Source organism: Micromonas commoda, chromosome 10 (genome assembly GCF_000090985.2).
Source record: "Micromonas commoda chromosome 10, complete sequence".
NCBI classification, from domain to species: Eukaryota; Viridiplantae; Chlorophyta; class Mamiellophyceae; order Mamiellales; family Mamiellaceae; genus Micromonas; species Micromonas commoda.
Window position 1 is genome coordinate 329,118 of NC_013047.1, and position 19,184 is coordinate 348,301.

The 19,184-nt window shown below is 67.2% G+C and overlaps 12 protein-coding genes across 12 annotated transcripts; 8 read left to right on the forward strand and 4 right to left on the reverse strand.

Annotated features, from left to right (window-relative positions):
- Positions 1-467: 467 nt before the first annotated feature.
- MICPUN_61809 (predicted protein) lies at positions 468-2,697 on the forward strand (the record flags this gene model as incomplete). The annotated part of the gene is made up of 2 exons (XM_002508382.1): positions 468-1,209; positions 1,318-2,697. The coding sequence occupies exons 1-2, from the start codon at positions 1,066-1,068 to the stop codon at positions 2,695-2,697; spliced, it is 1,524 nt and encodes a 507-aa protein (XP_002508428.1). The 5' UTR covers positions 468-1,065.
- Positions 2,698-2,948: 251 nt separating this feature from the next.
- MICPUN_102617 (predicted protein) lies at positions 2,949-4,997 on the reverse strand (the record flags this gene model as incomplete). The annotated part of the gene is made up of 1 exon (XM_002508659.1): positions 2,949-4,997. One exon carries the CDS (start codon positions 4,995-4,997, stop codon positions 2,949-2,951), a length of 2,049 nt encoding a protein of 682 aa, XP_002508705.1.
- Positions 4,998-6,134: 1,137 nt separating this feature from the next.
- On the forward strand, positions 6,135-6,509 carry MICPUN_85736 (predicted protein; the record flags this gene model as incomplete). The annotated part of the gene is made up of 1 exon (XM_002508383.1): positions 6,135-6,509. The coding sequence occupies one exon, from the start codon at positions 6,135-6,137 to the stop codon at positions 6,507-6,509; it is 375 nt and encodes a 124-aa protein (XP_002508429.1).
- On the reverse strand, positions 6,496-7,756 carry MICPUN_109001 (predicted protein). The gene has a single exon (XM_002508660.1). The coding sequence runs from the start codon at positions 7,546-7,548 to the stop codon at positions 6,520-6,522; it is 1,029 nt and encodes a 342-aa protein (XP_002508706.1). The 5' UTR covers positions 7,549-7,756; the 3' UTR covers positions 6,496-6,519.
- A 201-nt stretch (positions 7,757-7,957) lies between these two features.
- On the forward strand, positions 7,958-9,316 carry MICPUN_53704 (predicted protein; the record flags this gene model as incomplete). The annotated part of the gene is made up of 1 exon (XM_002508384.1): positions 7,958-9,316. The coding sequence occupies one exon, from the start codon at positions 7,958-7,960 to the stop codon at positions 9,314-9,316; it is 1,359 nt and encodes a 452-aa protein (XP_002508430.1).
- Positions 9,317-9,482: 166 nt separating this feature from the next.
- Positions 9,483-10,247, forward strand: MICPUN_53705 (predicted protein; the record flags this gene model as incomplete). Its single annotated transcript, XM_002508385.1, has 1 exon — positions 9,483-10,247. One exon carries the CDS (start codon positions 9,483-9,485, stop codon positions 10,245-10,247), a length of 765 nt encoding a protein of 254 aa, XP_002508431.1.
- A 268-nt stretch (positions 10,248-10,515) lies between these two features.
- Positions 10,516-11,961, forward strand: MICPUN_61815 (PAF1 complex protein; the record flags this gene model as incomplete). Its single annotated transcript, XM_002508386.1, has 2 exons — positions 10,516-10,804; positions 10,944-11,961. The coding sequence occupies 2 exons, from the start codon at positions 10,516-10,518 to the stop codon at positions 11,858-11,860; spliced, it is 1,206 nt and encodes a 401-aa protein (XP_002508432.1). The 3' UTR covers positions 11,861-11,961.
- Positions 11,962-11,994: 33 nt separating this feature from the next.
- Positions 11,995-13,152, forward strand: MICPUN_61816 (predicted protein; the record flags this gene model as incomplete). Its single annotated transcript, XM_002508387.1, has 1 exon — positions 11,995-13,152. One exon carries the CDS (start codon positions 11,995-11,997, stop codon positions 13,150-13,152), a length of 1,158 nt encoding a protein of 385 aa, XP_002508433.1.
- Positions 13,153-13,322: 170 nt separating this feature from the next.
- Positions 13,323-14,075, reverse strand: MICPUN_73377 (predicted protein; the record flags this gene model as incomplete). The annotated part of the gene is made up of 3 exons (XM_002508661.1): positions 13,323-13,428; positions 13,492-13,557; positions 13,804-14,075. Coding segments are annotated over 3 exons (444 nt in total), but the record flags the coding sequence as incomplete, so codon positions are not given.
- A 1,351-nt stretch (positions 14,076-15,426) lies between these two features.
- On the forward strand, positions 15,427-16,209 carry MICPUN_71152 (predicted protein; the record flags this gene model as incomplete). Its single annotated transcript, XM_002508388.1, has 1 exon — positions 15,427-16,209. A coding segment is annotated over one exon (783 nt), but the record flags the coding sequence as incomplete, so codon positions are not given.
- Positions 16,210-16,374: 165 nt separating this feature from the next.
- Positions 16,375-17,532, reverse strand: MICPUN_61819 (predicted protein; the record flags this gene model as incomplete). Its single annotated transcript, XM_002508662.1, has 1 exon — positions 16,375-17,532. The coding sequence occupies one exon, from the start codon at positions 17,530-17,532 to the stop codon at positions 16,438-16,440; it is 1,095 nt and encodes a 364-aa protein (XP_002508708.1). The 3' UTR covers positions 16,375-16,437.
- A 455-nt stretch (positions 17,533-17,987) lies between these two features.
- MICPUN_61820 (predicted protein) lies at positions 17,988-19,064 on the forward strand (the record flags this gene model as incomplete). The annotated part of the gene is made up of 1 exon (XM_002508389.1): positions 17,988-19,064. One exon carries the CDS (start codon positions 17,988-17,990, stop codon positions 19,062-19,064), a length of 1,077 nt encoding a protein of 358 aa, XP_002508435.1.
- Positions 19,065-19,184: the final 120 nt, after the last annotated feature.

The following is a 19,184-nucleotide window of genomic DNA, read 5'->3' on the forward strand; positions in this document are numbered from 1 at the left end:
AGCAGTGGAGGCTTACGCGTGAGAGTGGAGGCGACGCGTGAGAATATCGAGTCGGCAGGTCGCTGGCGAACCCCGGCAAACCCCGGCCACGAAAACCCAGGCGCGCACTCGCGGGGAGCGCGTGGAGTGTTCACCGCGCGCCGCCGATGCCGTCGTCCTCGATCTCGTCCGTCGTGTTTCGATGCGCCGCGGATCGTCGCGACGTCACGGCTGCGCGCGCGTCCACCGCGGCACGCGCGTCGTCCGAGCGTGCACGCGCCGCGACGCCATCGACCAAGACGACACCCGCCAGGCCCAGGAGACGACGCGCGAGCAAGGCGCTGGTTTTCCGCCGCGGGATGTTCAGGGATCTCGACGAGCGACCGCCGTGGCATCTTGAGCTCTCCGCGGACGTCCACGAGCTCGGCATGGAGGAGCACGACGCGCTCAATCCCGAACGCGGCGGCAGAGGGGGCGCCACGGGTGGGCACTCGTCGTCGAGACCCGTCGACGTCGACGAGCGCGACGACGTCGGCGTGAGCGTCAAGGCGACGGTCGCGCCGGTGGGCCAGGGATTCTTCATCGAAGGTAACGTGCGGATGTGTTGCGTGGTGGAGTGCGAGTGCTGCGGCGTCGCGCACGTCGGCGAGGCCGTCGAAGCGCCCATGCGGATATGGCTGGATGCCGCCGCGTCCGAGCCCGATGCGAGCGGCGAGTGGGACATCGTGCCGTTCCGGCGCAACGCGGAGGAGTGCGACCTGACGGGGGCGGTCAGGGACTACGTCCGGCTGGCGGCGCCGTACGAGACGCTGTGCTCCGCGTGCGGGGACGGAGACGGGGACGCGGACGAGCCGTTCACGTTCCGCCTGGAGCCCGAGGATTGATACAAGGTAGTCCACCCTCTCTAACTGTTTGTCGTAGGATTTAGTGTTTGAATAAAGAAATTAGCATGATACGCGTTAATCGATACTTTCTTTTCTGTGTCGATCGACACATTCTGTTGCAATGGCCAGCAGTCACGTCCCAGGGGGAAATCTCCACCACTCTGGGATTCGGTGCCAATTTCTCATTGTTTGAAAGGTCCAAATGCGCCGATCACGGCGGCATTCCTTCGGGAACCGCGAGCGCACGTACGTCGGGGTCGGACGTGCGCTCGCCGAGAAACGTCCCCGTTCGTTTAAGCTCACGCGGAAAGGCGGTTCGCGCGACGCGGCCGCCCGAAACAGCGAGGTGCGCGCCCTCGATTTCCCCGACTTCCCACCGACCGACACGCGCTCACCGTTCTCGGAAACACCAATTCTGACAATTCTCAATTTTGTCCCCCCTCACACACGACAGATGCAGCGCAAGGACGGGCTCCCCCCGTTCGAGAGGCGCGGCATGAACCCGTTTCAGAGGTTCGCGTCCAGGCTAAAGCACGGTTTGGACGCGAAGCGACGCGAGATCGGCGCCAAGCTCGACGCGAAGCGCGCCGAGCTCGACGCGAAACGCGAAGATCTGGTCGCCACATTCATGGCGAAGCACGACCTCGGCGCGGGGGTGTACGCACCGAACAGGGCCGAGCGAAGGACCGAGAAGAAGAACCGGAAGCAGGAGAGCGCGCGTGAGACCGCGCGAGGCGCGAAGGTTCACCTCGTCCTCAACTCGATCAAGATCGCGGACCCGGCGCCCGGGGTTCAACCGGCCACCAACGGCGGAGCCGCGGCGAAGGAATCGGAGAATTCCACCCCCGCCGGCGCCGAGAAGAAGGAGAAGAAGGCTCCAAACTCGGCCACCGCGGTGTTCGGCCCGAAGCTCAAGCCGCAGAAGGTCACCGTGGACGACCTCAGCGCCAACGACCGAGCGGCAGTGCTCGGCGTGCCCCTGACGGCTAGGAACCTCGCGGGGGCGGCGATGTTCGCATTCGCGGTGTACGCGGTCAGTAAGGCGGCTCGGGGAGGAAAGAACCGTGAGGACGAGGACGACGCGGGCAAGGGCGCGTCCAAGTCCTCCCGGTTCGGACTCCTCGACCTGGACAGCGCGTTCACCACGACGCCCGCCAAGGGCAACACGCCGCGCCGGTCCGGGACCAAGGGCGCCAGCCCCGCGGTTGACGTCGAGTGCGACTCGACGTCCAAGCAGCTGATGGATCAGCTCGAGCGGGTCGCGGTCGACGTGCCCAAGGCGGCGGCGGAGATGCTTCGCAACGGGCTGACCCCCGCCAAGAAGAGCCCCGCCGCCAACGGCAAGCGCGCGGTGAAGCGCGTCAACCCCGCGCACGTTCGCGCGAAGCAGAGACGAATGGAATCGAGTCGGCTCGTCTCACCCGGCCGCCTCGTCGCGAAGGTGCTCGGCGTGAGCCTGGCCGCCGCCGCGGACTCGTGTAAGGGAGCCGCGGCGGGGGTTGACGCGCCCGCCGTCGAGTACTCGGTGAGGATCGAGTGCAGGCGGGGCGACAAGCTCATGGGGGGCGTCACGTCCAAGCGCGGCGTCAACAAAGACGGGAAAACCGTCGACGTCAAGCAGAAGATGCGGTTCAACCTCCCGGCCGCCAAGGACGAGGGCGAGATCACGCTTCGGCTCTGCGACGCCAAGGGCAAGACGGTGGCGAGGTCCGGTCTCACCCTCGTGGACGTCCTCAGGGTCTCGCCGGTCACGAAGGACTTCCAGCTCTTTGGAAGGGACATGAGGACCTTTGCCAACGCTAAGATCGCGTTCACGTGGGAACCCAACGCGTGAGCGCAACCTGTACATATACACCGCGCGAATGAGTGTCACTTCGAGGTGGATCTGTCGCGAGTTGGGTGACAACGTGCATGCTCATGTTTATGCATCCTTCACAACTCTCACGAAAGTGTGAGTGTTCACAACTCTCACGAAAGTGTGAGTGCTGTGAAGGATGCGACTCCCAACTCGCGCAGGAACCGTCGAGTAGTCCGTGCTCCTGTTTTAATGAAAAAATCGAGTCTTCCAGTCTCCTACGTTTGCTACTATCCAAACGGGCGCGCCCTCTCGAGCTCGCGCTTCCTGTCCCGCAGCCGCATCTGAATGGACGCCACCCTCGCCCGCAGGTGCCCGCACGCGCCGTGCGCCCGAATCGCCGCGGCGATCGCCCGGGACGTGGACGTATCCTCCGTGGACGTGTCATTCGCCGCCCCGCTCGCCGCCGACTTCGTCCTCAGCCGCGACGCGTTCCAAATCTCCTGAAACGACTTTTCGTCGTGGTCGAGCCCGAGCGGGCGCGGCGCCTCCGCGGGGTATCCGCCCTCGCCCGCGAGGTACGCGGACCACTCCTCGCGCGTCGTCGCGTACGACCTCTGGGGCTGGGGCGGGCCGTCCTCGGCCGTTTGGCTGATCGAGGTTGTTTGTCTCCGAAGGTTCGCAAATGCGCCGAGGTAGTCCTTCTTCGCGGGTTCAAAGTAGTTCACCGGCGGAGACGCCGCCGCCGCGCGCCGCGAGACCCCGATCATTCGCCTGCGCGTCGCGCGTTGCACCTCCCGCAGCAGCCTCGCGAGCTCCGCGGCGTCCTTCGCGGATGCCGGCCCGCCGGCGCCGAGGTCACCCGAGCGAAGCGCCCTGATATCCTCGAGCAGCGCCCTCGCTTTGTCGCCGAGGTCGCCCGAGCGAACGAGCTCCGGGCGTCTCGATCCGTCCTGTTTCGACCCGTCCGCGTCGCGCGGCGCCGAGGCATCGTCCGCCCCTTCGATCACGCGACTGGCGTCCGGGGACTCGAACGTCTCGGAGTAATCCGCGAGATGCTCGGAATACCTCGAGACGGACGTCCTCGGCTCGGTGGCGATCTCCTCGGCGGATTCGTCCAAAACTTCGAGCGCCGCCGCGGACTCGTCCGCAACCTCCTCCGCGGACTCTTCCGGGTCGGTCGCGCGGCGCATCACGCGGGGCGGCGACGTCGGCCTCCTCGTCTCCTCCGGGGGCGAAAACTGCGCGCGAAGCGACGACACCGGATCGTTTCCGGCGAGCATCCGGTGCAACGCCTCCGTCTCGTCCGCCGCCTCCGTCGCCTCGGGGGACCTCGGAGACGGGCCGCCGTTCGCGGAGGGCGAGAGCCCCTCGTCGCGCTCGAACGCGCGGAGCTGCGTCATTGGGTCGTTCCCCGCCAGCTGTCGGTGCAACGCCTCGGTCTCGTCCTCCGCCTCCGCCGCCGCCGGCGACCGCGGCGACGGTGAAAACGAAAAGCCGCTCTCTTCGACCATCTCCACGTCATCGTCCACGTCGTCATCCACGCCATCGTCCTCTCCGTCGCTCAACGCGCCGGCCCACGGCGACACAGCTGGCGGCGGCAGTGACACGGCTGGCGGCGGCGGCGCTCCTCGCGGGCGTCCCTTGGCGGACGCCGGCCTGTTCGGCGCCGGCCGCCGGTTCGCGAAGTCGTCCGCGTCGACGCTGATGGACGCGTCACCGAGCGCGTCGTCGTCCACGCTCATGGAGAGGTCCACGTCGCGCCTCGGCGCGCTCTTGGGTCGCGTCGCCGGCGTCGAGGGCGATCTCGCGGATGCGTCAAAGTCGATCGAGACGGAGTCCCCGAGCGAGTCGTCGTCGAGGACGATGCCCTCGGCGCCGTCCGAGAACGTCGTCACCTCCGCGCCGCCGCCGTCGTCGTTATCGTAGAAGGCGGCGTCGTCGCTGTCGTCCATCGCGGCCTCCACGGACCGAGACGCGTCCGCGTCGGAACGGTCAATGTCGAAGCCGTCGCCGTAGGAGATCTCCGCGGACTCGTCGAGGTTGTGGGAGTCCTCCGCGACGGAGCTCGTGTCCAGCGTCATGACCTCGGCGCGGGGTGAGACGGGCGGGCGGCCACCTCTCGCGCTGCCGGGCCTCGCGCGCGCCGCCGTGCCCGGCCTCGCACCCATCGCCGTGCCGGGCCTCATCGCGGTGGCCGGCCTTGCGGTCGAGTACTTCCCGAGGAGCCCCTCCGCCGCGGCGAGCGGGTCCGACCGCGCGTCAACGCCGGACATGGCCCCGGCGGTTCCCCCTCCCCCGGACAACCCTAGCGGATTGAGGGGCGTGCGCGAAGACATCGCCCCGTCCCTTTCGCTCGCCCAGCTGTGGCTCACGGGCCTCTCAACGGGAAAATAAACAACGCTCGAAACGCGGTGCCGAACCGCACAACGAGCGACACGAACAATGCCGAAGGATCTCGAGAACGTGAACCCCGAGGGGTTCGGGTCCGCGATGCTGGACTCGTTCACGATCGACATCTCCCACCAGGAGATGGAGCGCATCATCGTCGAGCTCGAGCTCCTGCACAAGACGCAGCCCGCCAAGTGGCTCCCCATCGAGGTGCGTCCCGTGAAATCTTCCCCCACCGCCGCCGCCGCCGCCCCGACACGCTTCACTCAGCGCCGTTCGCCCCGTTCGCCGCAGGGTATCCGCAACATGCTCGCCGAGGAGCTCGGGTACGAGGACGAGGACGAGTTCGAGGATGCGCTCAAGGCGCCTTTCAAGGTGTTCCTCGCGAACCTTCCCCACGTCGAGGTGCGCGTCCCCGCCGACGATCCTTCTCCCCGCGCGCGTCGTCCGGGACCCTCCCGCCCGCGCGTCTCGACTGACCCGATCGACGTCTCCCTCCGCAGGTGCTCGAAAGGCAGGAATCCGAGCTGCAGCCCGGCCTGTTCCGCGACGTCTTCCGCGTCATCCCGGACCCTCCGCCCGAAGAGTGCAAGCCCCAGCGCCTCGAGTGCGTCCTCTCCTCGCGACCCGACCTCTGGCGCGTGCTCATGCTCCACCCCGGCGCCATGGCGGAGATACCCGAGCTGGAGTTCGAGATCGGCGCCGACCACAGGCGAAGGGTGGACTCCATCTACAACCACATAGGCGGCGCGATATTCAACCTGGAGAGGCACGTCGAGATGCTGGGCGACGACAACGAGCAAGCCGCTCGCGAGCGACAGGGCATCAAGGACATGTGCGACGAGCTCAGAAAAGTGCTCGACATGGAGGGCGGTCCTTACACCCTCGTCGTCACCGACCCCGGAGGGCTGAGCGCGTTCAAGCCCCCGGAGGGTGTCAAGGTGACGGCGCTGGAGCAAACGACGCAGTACGACAGGGCCGCGAGGGCGCTCGCGGTGGCTGAGCGGGAGGAGGAGGATGACGAGGACGAATTCGACGAATCCGACGACGAATCCGCGAAGCTCCTGGCGGCTGCGCTCGCGGACATGAAGACGGGCGACGAGGCGGACGTGACCCCTAAGAGGGACGGCGGCGTGGTGAAGAAGGTGACCAAGGACGGCGAGGGCACGGAGCGGCCGGGCAAGGGTGCCGAGGTTGCCGTGCACTACGTCGGGACTCTCGAGGACGGGACAAAGTTCGACAGCAGCGTGGACAGGGGCGAGCCCATCCGGTTCACGCTCGGGGTCGGGCAGGTGATAAAGGGCTGGGACCTGGGCGTCGCGAGCATGCGGAAGGGGGAGAAGGCGACGCTGACGATCAAGCCGGAGTACGGGTACGGGGACGCGGGCGCGGGTGGGGTCATCCCGGGCGGCGCCACCCTCCTCTTCGACGTCGAGCTGGTCGAGTGGAAGTCGAGCTAAGAACACTGTTTCATCGTGGTACTTTTCCTAGGCGTTTCTGCAGGCTTATCGGCGCGTAAGGACTGCAGCCCGGACACCCTTCACGTTCTGGACGGGTGCGATTGTTCACCGTTGCCTCCCACGAGAATGTCTCCCCGTCCTCCGTGCAACCCACCGTACACCTCCACGACAGCTTCTTGTTTGTCGCGGGCATGACGTCCTTCATGGCCAGGTCCGGCTCCGCCCACTCCTCGATCAGCTTCCGTCCGTATTCACCGTTGTCCTGGCACCACTGCAGTAGGTTGTTTTGATCCGTCGGCGATCTACCTGAACAGCCCGGGCACCCGGGATGTTTTGAACTGGTGCGATTGTGCACCATTGCCTCCCACGTGAACGGCTCCCCGTCCTCCGTGCATCCCGCCGAGCACCTCCACGACATCTTCATACCTGTTGACCCTGACGACGGCGTCACGTCCTTCATGGCCAAGTCCGGCTCTGCCCACTCCTCGATCAGCTTCCGGCCGTATTCACCGTTGTCCTGGCACCACTGCAGTAGGTTGTTTTGATCCGTCGGCGATTGACCTGCACAGCCCGGGCACCCTACACGTCTTGAACTGGTGCGATTGCCCACCGCTGCCTCCCACGTGAACGCCTTCCCGTCCTTCGTGCATCCCGCCGAGCACCTCCACATCAACTTCTTATGTGACGCGGGCGTCACGTCCTTAATGGCCAAGTCCGGCTCTGCCCACTCCTCGATCAGCTTCCGCCCGTATTCACTGTTGTCCTGGCACCACTGTTGTAGGTTGTTTTGATCCGTCGGCGATCCATTTCTACCTGCACAGCCAGGGCACCCTGCACGATTTGAACTGGTGCGATTGCTCACCCTTGCCTCCCACGTGAACGCCTTCCCGTCCTTCGTGCATCCCGCCGAGCACCTCCACAGCGCCTTGTACTTAGCGCCTCTCGTCACCTCCTCCACCGTCCTATCAGGATCGTACCACTCCTCCAGCAGCTTATCGCCGTAATCGCCGTTCTCGTCGCACCATTCCCCGAGGGTCATGCCACGCCCTGCCCTCAGAGGAGCACACCTCCTGGAGCCCCGTCCACTGAACGACGACGATGGACCCGGTCCTCTACTCGGTGCGCGCGCCCCCGACCGCGCCCCCGGCCGAGTCGCGGGCGCGGGTGCCACGCGACTCACCGCCATCACCGCCATCGCGCGGACCAATCACAAACCCAGACGAGCCCGTCGGTCGCGAGTCGCGTGCTCGTGGCGAGGAGTGACGCGACGGGGCGCAGATCTGGAGCAGCAAAACTTAACAAGCGGGGAGGGCTGTCCGGAAAATGACTTTTGTGTACCCGGGTGCCCGCAGCTCACAGAGGGGCGCGGCCGCGACCCTGGCGCGGCGAGAGCGCTCGTATCGACGACCGCCGCGACATCGCGCAGCTCCGGATAGGCGGCGGCGAACATGCGTTCGACTCCGCTCCTTCCGCTCGTGCTCCTCCTCCTTCTCAACCTCGGGCGGGCGATTAGCAATCACGCGGTGCCGTCGTCGTTGGGCGGCATCGACATGAGCGAGTTGGAGGTTGAGATGAGCGCGGGGTGCGACCCGAGCGTCGCCGGATGCGAAGTCGTGGAGCCCCTCGTGTCCATCGAGCTGCGCGCGCTCGACCCAACGACGCATGCACCGCCGCGGCCGATGGGGGGCACCAAGGCGACCGAGGCGGACGCCCTCGCGGATTCCTTCCACGTCTGGCTCGCGTTGCCCCAGGACTCGTTCTGGGTCAACCTCGCCCCGACCGAGAGCCACAGGGTGATCGACTCGGAGCTGGGCCGCACGGAGGTGGGCAAGGTGATGCTCGACGCGGACCTGGCGCTGAAGCGCACCGCCGCGACGCTGCTCCACCCCGACCACGACGTCGGCGCCGCGTTCTGGGACGAGCTCTACGGATGGGTGGGCGCGAGACCCGCGCGTTTGTGCCACTCGTTCAGGCAGTGGATCGTCCCGGGCGTCGCGACGATGCAGATCACCCCGCGCACTGTATCAGGCGCCGGGTGCGACGACGGCGAAGACGGTTCATGTTGCGACGGTTCATGTCGCGACGGTTCGTGTCGCCCCGGCGCGCTTCACGTGCTGCGAGCGCCGCTCAAGGTGATGCAGGAGGCTTCGTACGCGAGCGACGGGGCGTTCGGCTTTCTCGCCGCCGACGCGTCCGGCGCGGCGAGCGCGATGTGCGCTGGGGCGGACGAGGGCGCGCGTGCCAAGGCGGACGAGCTGTTCGAGCGCCTCGTGCTGCCCGCGCTGGAGGCGGAGGTGAACGAGTCGCCCGAGTACGAGCGGCTGAGGTCGGCGTACCTGTGGCGGGTCGTCGGCGAGGCGTACCTCTCCGGCGCCGTGTCCGACGCTGACGTGGAAGGTGACGCGGATGCCGACGCGGAGGAGCGCAAGAGGCGCGTCAACGCGGAGGTGCTGGCGGACTTCGCGCGGAGGGTGGACAGGTCTGCGTTCGCGCGGTCGGCGAGTGACGGTTGGTCGCCGTCTAAAGTTTTCGAGCTGTACGTGCAGAGCGCGTCGAGAGGGGAGTTTCACGTGACGCGCGAGGTGGAGAACGCGACGTCCGGGGACGTGCTGAGGCGGACCTACTTCCACGGCGGGATAGACTGGAGGGCGGTGCCGTCGTGCGTGCGGCGCTGGGCTGGGACGGGTGGGTTGGAGGAGCGGTGCGTCGCGGGGGGCGTCGCGGGGGGCGTCGCGGGAGGCGGGTTCGCGTCGGTCTCGTTCGTGACGGGGTCGAGCGAGGTGGTGTTGATGCGCGGGCGCCGATGAACCGGCGCCTTTCGATGCGTCGGATTTGAAAGCGAGTTGAAAGCGGGGCGGATGAATCGATGACGTGGCGCTCTATCCGAGTTTTTCGATCGGCACTTTATCGCGTCCACAACGACGCGCGCGCCTCGCCCGCCCGCGTCCGAAGGCTCGAAAACCCCAACCATCCATGGCGTCGCTCACGACCGTCGCGCGCACCGCCGCGCCCATCCGCGTCGCTTCCCGCGCATCCTCCGAGGAGAAGAGCGCCCGCGCCGCGGCCATCAGATCGAAAGGCCCCGTCGCGACCCCCCCCGCCGTCGTCCGGATGCCCCCCGCCGCCCGCCGCGGCGAGCGCCTCGTCGCCAACGGCCGCAAGGGCATGCTCGGCCAGACCCTCGACGGCGAGGAGGGGGGCGGCAAGAAGAGGCGCGAGGCGAAGAAGGCGGAGAAGTTCGCGCAGCAGCAGTCCATGGCCGCGTCAATCGACCCCGCCGCGGCGAAGCGCAAGGACGGTTGGCTCGCCGTCGGTAACGTCAACACCGACTTCAAGGAGAAGAACATCAAGCTCCTGGAGCTCGCCAACGGCCAGTTCCTCGCGGTGCGATGGGAGGAGACCGGGCAGGTGTTCGTCGTCCCGTGCGCGTCCACGGCGTACCAGTACCCGATGATCGACGGCGAGCTCTTCTTCGGACCGATGGGTCCCGCCATCCGAGTCCCCCTCGACGGCACCGAGTACGACCTGACCACCGGCGCGGTGATCGCGTGGTGCCCCGGCGGGGGTAATCCCGTCAAGGCGATGCTGGGCGCGCTGAAGAAGGCGGCTGATCCCGTTCCGCTCAAGTCGTACCCCACGGTGGTGGAGTCGGATGGAACAATCGCGTGCACGTTTACCCAGACAAACGCGGCGGGCGAGGGGTTCGCGAACCGGACCGTCACGCCTGACGCGCAGTGATCGTGGCGCCGTCGGGAACGAGGGAAGGTGGAGAGGGACGAACGGGACGGCGTCGGGGATGAGGTGTACTGTAGGCACGCGAGGACGGAGACAATAACCACGCGTTGTGAGGAAAAATAAAGTTAAAAGTCCAACCGAGCAGCCAAGCACCCGCAGACCCGCGTGTGGTGTCGAGCAGCAGAGCAGTGACAGCCGTTCGAGTTGGCGAATAATAATCCCCCGGCACTAGGCGCAGAGATCGTCACGCACCGACACGTAGACTGCCGCGATGGGTGACGACGCGCTCATCAAGAACGTCTTCGGATCGGACTCGGATTCCGATGACGACGCCGCCGCCGCCGCGCCGCCCGCCGCGGCCCCGACGGAGGACGCGGGCGCCGCGAAGGGCGATGATGCCGAAGGGGAGGTGCACGCCGACGCGGACCCCATCCCGGACGCCGACGACGCGGAGAGGGACGGGGCGGACCCCGACCGCCCCCCGGGCTTTAAGAGCTCCCTCGAGGAGAACCTGAGCGACGAGGAGCAGGAGGACGACGATAAGGAGGAGGAGAAGTTCGGTGAGCGATCGCCCCGATCAGGCAGTCGCGTTTTGCCGCCCGCCCGCGCCGAGGGTTTCGCCAAATTCCGCCCGTCCCCTCCGAACCCACGCGCGACTGACCGCGCGACCCCTTCCCCAAACCAACGATCGCGACGCAGGCCCGCCCCTGGAGATTAATGTGAACCTCTACGACCCGTTGCCGCCGACCACGACCGCCAAGCTCGTCCGCCTGACCAACGTCGTCGGCGTCGAGACCGAACCCTTCGATCCGGAGACGTACCAGCCCCAGGAGGACACGTTCGTGGACAACGAGGGCAAGACGCGCATCTCCACGCCCTTCACCAACATCATCCGCTGGCGCAAGGTCATCGACCCGGAGACCGGCGAGGAGAAGGTGCAGAGCAACGCGCGGATGGTGAAATGGTCCGACGGCAGCTGGCAGCTGCTCATCGGCGACGAGGCTTTCAACGTCACCGAGACGGACCTCGGCGATCGCAACGAGTACCTCTTCGCGCGGCACCCGGGCGCGGGCTTGATCCAGGGGCAGAAGAGGATATCGTCCAAGCTGGCGTTCACCCCAGCCAACCTGGACTCCGCCACGCACCGACGGCTGACGCGCGCCATCGACACCAGACACGTCAAGACGAAGCAAACCCAAAAGTTCATCGCGGTGACGGATCCGGAGCGCGAGAAAGCCGCCGCAGACGCCGAGGCGGAGCGCGTGATGAAGGAGCAGGACGCGGCGAAGAAGCGGCAGACGTTGGCGATGGGCGGCGGCGGCAGAAGAGGTACAGGCGCGGGTGTAGGCCGGGGGTACACCGAGGATTACTACGCCAAGTACGCGGACGAGGAGGACGCGTTGGATGGGGACTTTTTGGAAGCATCCGATGCTGACGAATCTGACGGCGGCGAAGCCGAGGCTGTCGCCGAGCGGGTGGCTGAGAAGCGCAAGGCGGGCGAGCCGGGCGGGTTCGAGGACGAGGCGGGGATGTCTTCGGACGACGGCGTCGGGGAGAAGGCGGCGGCGGTGAAGAGGAAGAGGGGGCGAGTCACCATAGAGTCGGACAGCGACTAGAGGAGCAGTCTGGCTGGTGGCGGTTGTGGGCATCCCGTGCACACGGCTCGGCACAGCTTGCTCGGCACTCCATTTTGAAAAAAAGATCGACGAATCGCGGCACACACCTCGCCTCCGCCTCGACGCACGAAGCGATGTTCGCGCCATGCGTGTTGCCCGTCGTCGCGCGCGGAGCGTACGTCGCGCCGCTCCGCGCCGGATCGTCGCGGCGGCGGCCTCGGCCCGCCCGTTCCGTCCGCTCGCGCGCGACGGTACCCGTCCGATCCGCGTCCTCGTCAGCAGAGTCCGACTTCGACGACCTGAGCGACGTGACCCGCGACGTGCTCGCGTTCCACGCCGCCGAACGCAACGGCAACGGCGATCGCGGCCGCGGGGGCGAACGCACGGTCCCGCTCGAGTCGTGGGCGGCTCGATACGGCTGGACCGTCGACGCCGCCGAGCGCGTGTTGTGGCAGGCTGACGTTCCGCTGAAGAGCAGCATCGGCGCCGGCGACGCCAACCCGATCGGCAAAAACGTTCGCATCGTCGACGCCAAGAGCGCGTACGTCGGCGTGTGGCTCGCGTTCGTCGAGGCGGACCACGTCGTGTCGGCGCTGCTGGCGCGGGAGCGAGGGGACCCGAACAGCACCGCCGTGAAGGGAGGCGGATCGATGACGAAGAAACAGGCGCTCGACGCCGCGTCTGCACAGCTGGCGACGAGACACGCGGCGTCGCAACCGGAGGGGGGCGGATGCATCCAGAGACGATCCACCGTCGCCGCGTGGGGCGACGTGATCCGCGCGCTGCGACGAAGGTACCGGAAAGGAGGGGACGACGCGTGCCCGTACGCGTTGCTCACCAAGAAGGTCAAGACCAGGCGAGTGTACCGCGCGGTTCGAGCCGGCGGCGCCGGTTCGTCCTCCGCGGACCTCGCCGGATGGGAGATTGTCCTCGGCGCCCTCGAGCCGGACGTCCATACACACGCGTCTCACCCGTTCGCGGTGGAGGACGCGAGGGAACGCGAGCGGGGTGGGTTCGGCGTGCGCGCCGGCATCGGCGCCTCGAGCGTGTATACGAACGACGGAGGCACGGCCGGCGCGGGATCGACGGACGTCGCCAACAACATCGCCGCGAGGCGAGCGGCGAGGGCGGCGTCGTGGAAGCGCCGCGTCAACGCCACGTACGAGCTGGACCGGTGCGATAACCCGTGGGCGGACGATGACGAGGGCGGCGCGTGCGGGAGGGCGGACGAGGCGAGGAGGCTGGCGGAGGCTGCGGAGAAGCGGCGGAGGTCGCGGCTCGGCTCGTGGTGAAAAACGAACGCCCGGCGTCTTAAATCCAAAACGAACGCCGACTAAAAGAGCGAGCCCCGCCGCTATCATGATCCCCGTGAACGTTCGCCGCTGATCCCCGGCGTGTCTCAGCCGTCGACGAACCGGTCCACCTTCTCGCGCGCGCCCTCGTGCCCGTCCGAGGTTCCCATCCCCCCCGGATACAGCGCCCGCACCGCGTTCCTGTCCCCGGGCCCCAACGCCGGATGCCACAGGTCCAACACGAGGACTATCCGGTCCGCGTCTCTCCGTTTCTTACTCGGCGAATCGTCCAGGTCGTCCCACGGGTCATCGCTCGGATCCCGCGGCGGTTCGCGATACTCCGCGCTGTGCACGAAGCTGTCGTCGAAGAGCACGCAGCGCCCCTCCTCCCACCGAACGACGCGCCTGGCGACGGTGAGGGAACACAGCGGCGGTGGGCCAAAACCCAGGAGCGACCCGACGCATCCTAGGATCCACTCCGCCAATCGAAACGTCGCCACGATCGGCCACGCGGTGCACAGGTACGCCGGGTAGAGCAGCGCGCGCAGCACCCACACGCGCCGGCTCCGCCTGCTCTCGAACGCGTCGTCGAGCCGCCTCGTCGTGACGGAGTCCAGATGCTCTTTTCCCTTCCCGCGGCGACGTCGCGACGAATCATCCTTCGGTATGCGGAGCGCGAGGTGCACGCGCAAGCGCGCGTTGCACGGCCCGCAGTGCGGCGTGACGAGCGTCCCGGGCGTGAGCTTGCTCAGGTACGCCGACGCGAACGCGCATCCCGGTTCCTCTAAGCCCTCGTAGGACACGTTTCTAAAAGCGGCGTTGTCCAAAGAGCACAGCGCGTTCATCGTCGCCGGGAACGCCGCGCAGTTTACCTTGTCCCTGATGCCGTTGCGCCAGAGGTACACCGCGCTCCACTCGCCGGTTCCCTTGCGCACCGTCGGGTCGAACGGCGAGAACTGACCGTCACCCCGTTTGGCGAACGACGCCGTCTCAACCTCCGCCGCGATGGCCTCCGCGGCTCTCTCCAGTTTGGCCAGGTCGCCCAACTTCGTCTGGTGCTCGTCCGACCAAAGCTTCTCGCACCAGCACGTCTTCCCCTTGGCGACGCCCTTGAGCAACCCGCGCGTCGCCACGGAGAGGGGCCCGCCGTCGCAGTTGTCCCCGTCGCGTCGGTGCACCGGCACGGCCGGAAGCGACGGAAGGCGAAACACGGTGGGCGCCTGCAGCCCTCGGTTGAGCCTGGCGCGTATCTTGGCTCGCGAATCCCTCGCGAGAGACATGACGTCGTCGCTGACCCCGGCCAAAGACGGGTCTTTACGTCTGTGGAGCATGACGACCCGCGCGGCGTTCTTCGCGAGCTCCAACGCGTGCGAGCTGGGCGCGCACCGCAGGCATCGCGGGTCCGAGCACGGGTTGGGCACGTCGTCGTCGTCGATGTCGAAGGCGTTGTACCCGCTTCCCAGCGACGACGCTTTGCCGGGGGAATCGGACGACGCGTCGGACCGCTTACCCGGCGAGTCGTCGCCGCCGCCCGGGAGGCCGCTGAACCGCTGGAGCGACGTCGCGCGGCTCAGAGCTCGGCTGCTCGTGGCGCTCCCGCGCCTGCTTCGGTTGCCCGCCACCGCGCTCGCCAACGCTCGCTCCGCCGCTTCCCTCGCGGCCGCCTCCTTCAGCCATCGCCTGACCGGTTCGATCGCCGCCAGGACCACCAACAGAAGCGCGGTGCGGCCGAGCGGCGTCGTCGGCAGCTGCGGCTCGACCCACCCTTCGGGGTCGAGCACCCCCCCGACGCGCCTGCGCGGGAGATGCCTTGAGTACAAGTCCGCCAGATCCTCGTTGGGCTCGGCTAACAGGGGCCCATCGCCGTATTCCCCGGTCCACGTGGCGTACAGGAGCCACGCTATGAACGCGTACCCGGCGCCGGCGACGCCATGCCGCAGGAGCGGCGCCGCGGGCCCGGCCATCGCGCCGGCCCCGAGCCCCGCGCGTCGGCAAAAAGAATGTGTTCGACACGGCTGCGTGTAACAGCAAAGAACAGCAAGTCGGCACGTGCAACCCTAAACCCAAACCCTCTTACAGAAGCCTGCCGGTGCGAGCTCCAAGAGGGTATTTCAGCGACCTTTGGGATTGTGCACGGGCGTGAGACGCGTCACTCCAAGGAGCCGAGCCGTGTCGCGCGTCGCGCTCGTGACGGACCAGATGGCGTCCAAGAGACCAAGAGTCGATGAAACGCGGACGGCGTACCCGGAGGTGATGCGTCCCAAGCCCCGGGGCGAGGGGCTCCCGGGTCTGACGCGGAGCAGAAACGAGGCGGACCACGCGGTCATCACTCCCGAGTCGCGCGTGTGGTGCGGACTGCCGGGATGGGATCCGACGTGCTCGGGCGCGTACCTCGCCTCGCCGCAGATGAACGGAGCGCTGTTCACGATGTGCCTCGTCAAGATGCCCGACGGAGCGCGCGCGGGACCCGCGCTCCCGGGGGTGGAGCGTTTCGTCATGGTCGTGGAGGGAGGCATCGCGACGACGCTTGGCGAGCACATTCGTCTCAGCGCCGTCAAATCGGGCGACGACGTGCATGGCGAGTACCTATATATGCCACCTGACATGGCGAGCGTCGTGTCCATCAAAGCCGAGGGGGCGACGACGATACTGATGTTCGAGCAGGTGTACCGCCCGTCGCCGTACAAGAAGGACGAGAAACCAGATCGAGAGTTTGGGTTCATCGACGACAAGCCCACGCTGGACCCGGGCGCCCCCGAGGTGTTCACCCTGCGCAAGCTTCTTCCCCTGGAGGAGCGGTTCGACTTCAACATCCACGTCATGGACTTCGAGCCCGGCCAGTTTCTCCACTGCAACGAGATGCACTACAACCAGCACGGGATGTTGATGCTCGAGGGACGGGGTATATACCGGCTCGGTCAGGGCGACGGTCGCTGGTACCACTTGCGCGCGGGTGACGCCGTGTACATGGCGCCGTACTGTCCGCAGTGGTACGCCGCCCTCGAGCCGGGCAGGACCAGGTATATCCTGTACAAGGACACCTACAGGGACCCGTTGCTCACCGGGTCGACTGGCGCGGGGTATAAGCACAACGCGAAGTACCAGGCGGGCATCTGAGAGCCTCGGGGTGCGCGGTGTGCGCACGAGGCGGCGAAAGCGACGGCGACGGACGCGAACGCCCGACGTCTCCCGCGTTCGTCTCCCGCGCTCGTGCCCGCCGTTACCTACGCCGTATTAATATTAATACCTCGACGAACGAATGAACGTACGTCGACGCTACATTTTTTAGACGAGCTCCGTGACCTGACTCCCGTACCCAGCCTCCTCCTTCGTGGACTCGATCAGCTCCAGCAGCGCGGCGCAGTACCGCGCGTGCAGCTCCCCGACCTGCTTACGCGTGGGATTCTCCGTCCGTTCCCCGACCGCCAGAGGCGCCCCGACGACCGTCACCAGCCGACCGTTTGGAAAAGGCAGGAGCCATCGCTGCGTCAGGCTCATATACCGTATCGGCGCGTCGATCAGGTAGCTCAGCCTTCGCCTCGACTCGAAAAACGGCAGCCAGTCCGGACCGACGCTGAGCGATTCCCCGAACGTGTACACGGGCACGAGCGGCGCCCCGGTCTGCAGCGCGAGCTTGCAAAAGCCAAACACGTTTTTGAGGTACAGCCGCTCTCGGTCCACCCTGCCGGTCCACACCACCTCCTTGACTCCGCCCGGGACGATCGCGGCGTTGAGCCCGGCGTCCAGCGCGCGTCGCATGTGCGCCGCCGTGCACGGCTGGAACCCCAGCGTTCTCAGCCAGTCCTTCACCACCGGAAACACCGACGCCAGCAGCGAGTGCACGAACAGCCGTATGCTCCGCGCGCGCACGGCGTCGAGACCTCTTCTGGACAGTATCAGGTTGAGCGACACCCCCGCGCAGAACAGCCCGTGCGGGTGCGAGCAGAAGATGTGCGCCGTGCGGGCGCAGTCCACGTCGCCCTTGACGATCAGGCCCCATCCGTTGCGCTCGCCAACCTCCAGCGCGGCGCAGTAGTCGTACACGCGCTGGCTGAACTGTCGGGCGGAGAAGAGCGACGCAATGGCGTATGCCGCGACGATCGCGCGCGTCCACGCGCCTCCCAGCGCGAACATCGCGATCGTCCCAGCTCCCGACACGATCCACAACCCGAACGTGAAGCACGTCATCGCCACTCCGAGCGCCCTGTCGAAGGAGGACCAAGGCACGTCCCGAACGCCCCGAGCGCGAAGCTCCCTCCCCATGCGGTGGCGATTGGCGAGGTGCTCTCTCCACAGCGCCGCGTCGGGGCGGTCCTCGCCGGTCAGGAACGGGATCGGGACGTGCCACGTCGGAGAGCGCAGCTGCCCGAGGCCAAACATGGCGTTCGCCGCTCACGCCGAGACCCGCGCCGGCGCCCTCGTCTGGGCCTCGGCGCCCCGTCGTCGCGGCGCTCGAGTTGGCTGTGGAACACTGGCTGTGGCTTTCGCCTCGGCTGTGTGGACGATCCTTTATTGAGAAGCTAACACTTAGGTATTTAACCACGAATCCCGACCACTAACCCCTAACCCTTGAGTTAGAAATTAGTGACCGGGTACGGCTGCACATAGTGTTCGTGTGCTCCGTACATTCCGCCACGAGCGCCGTGCTGGCGGTCGTTGGTGACGGCTGTGTGTAGTGGTACACCTGTATATGGTAAATAACTAAATATCCTACCAAAAGGTCATACGATACGGTATGACATGATGATAAAATCTCGATCGGCCGATGTTTGTCGCAACGCGGTTTTCTCCTCCCCGAGGCCGAGGCGTCCGCGCGCGCGAGCACCTTCACAGCCATGCGCGCAGGCCGCGCGAACGAATCCACGTCGTCCCAGCCCCTCGCGTGCATCGTCGGCGCCGCGGCCTTGCTCCTCTGGCGCGCCCGCGCCAAGGACGTCGCTCGCGGCGAGAGGAAGGACGACGACTCAGACGCGGCGGACCCGTGGAAGGAGGTCGAGGCGGACTCGCTCGTGTCGGGGCTCGCGCGAAAGCTCTCCAACGTCACCGCGCCCCAACTCGCGCCTCCCGCTCGCGACGCGCCGAGACCGGCGAGGAGGATGTTCGGCGCCGCGCTCGCCGCCGCGACGGTCGCCGCCGCCGCCGCTCCGAACGCGCTCGGCGGCGGCGGCGGCGGCGGCGGGCGAGGGAACCCCGCAGGCGTGGGGGCTCCGCACCGCGAGGTGGGACAGTCGAAGAGGGACCGGCTCGCGAGGTTCGACGACCGCGTCCAGGTCAGCGTCCGCCGCGCGGGCAAGGGCGTCGTCGTCCTCGACGCGCGCGTCGCCGTCCCGGAGGCGACCCGCGCGCAGACCTGGCGCGCGGTGCGCGCCATGGCGCTCGGTCAGGTACCCGCGGGGGGCGACGGCCTTCGAGACGTGCTGACGCAGACGACCGTCCCGGGCGTACCCCTTCCCGGGACTTTCACCGGGACTTTCAAACGCGGCCTCGGCGCCGCTCTCCTCGACGACGACGCCTTCGACGAGGAGGCGACGGTGACCCGCACTGCGAGGTACAAGTGGGGAGTCATCAAGGGCACGTCCACGGTGGCGACGCGCGCGAGGGTGCGCGACGCGGACATGACCGCGGTGATCGACAACGTCGAACCCGAGCGAAAAGGACCAAACTCTTCCGCATCGTCTCCGTCTCTCGAACGCGTGAACAGCGAATACGCCGTCGTCGGCGACGGCGTCGCGTTCAGGAGCGAGTTCAAGGTGGCGGACGTTCGCGTCATGGGAATCTCGCAGATCGAGGTGGCGACGAGGGCGACGGCGAGCATCCTGAGGGGAGCGGCGGTGAAAAACCTCGGCGACATCGCCAGGGTCGCAGCCGACGCGACCGCCTCTGAGAACGGACCACGCGACGTCCGCGCGTGACGTTCCGTCGAAAGATCCGAGCCGCCCGACAACGTCGACGACGTGAACACGCCCCCGCCGCGTCCGTCGACACGCACGGGACATCCGTGATCGCTCGGACTGGCGGCTCGCTCGTGCGGG

Excerpts from the sequence above, each read along its gene's own strand:
- MICPUN_109001 (XM_002508660.1), bottom strand. The coding sequence starts at position 7,548 with ATGACCCTCGGGGAATGGTGCGACGAGAACGGCGATTACGGCGATAAG.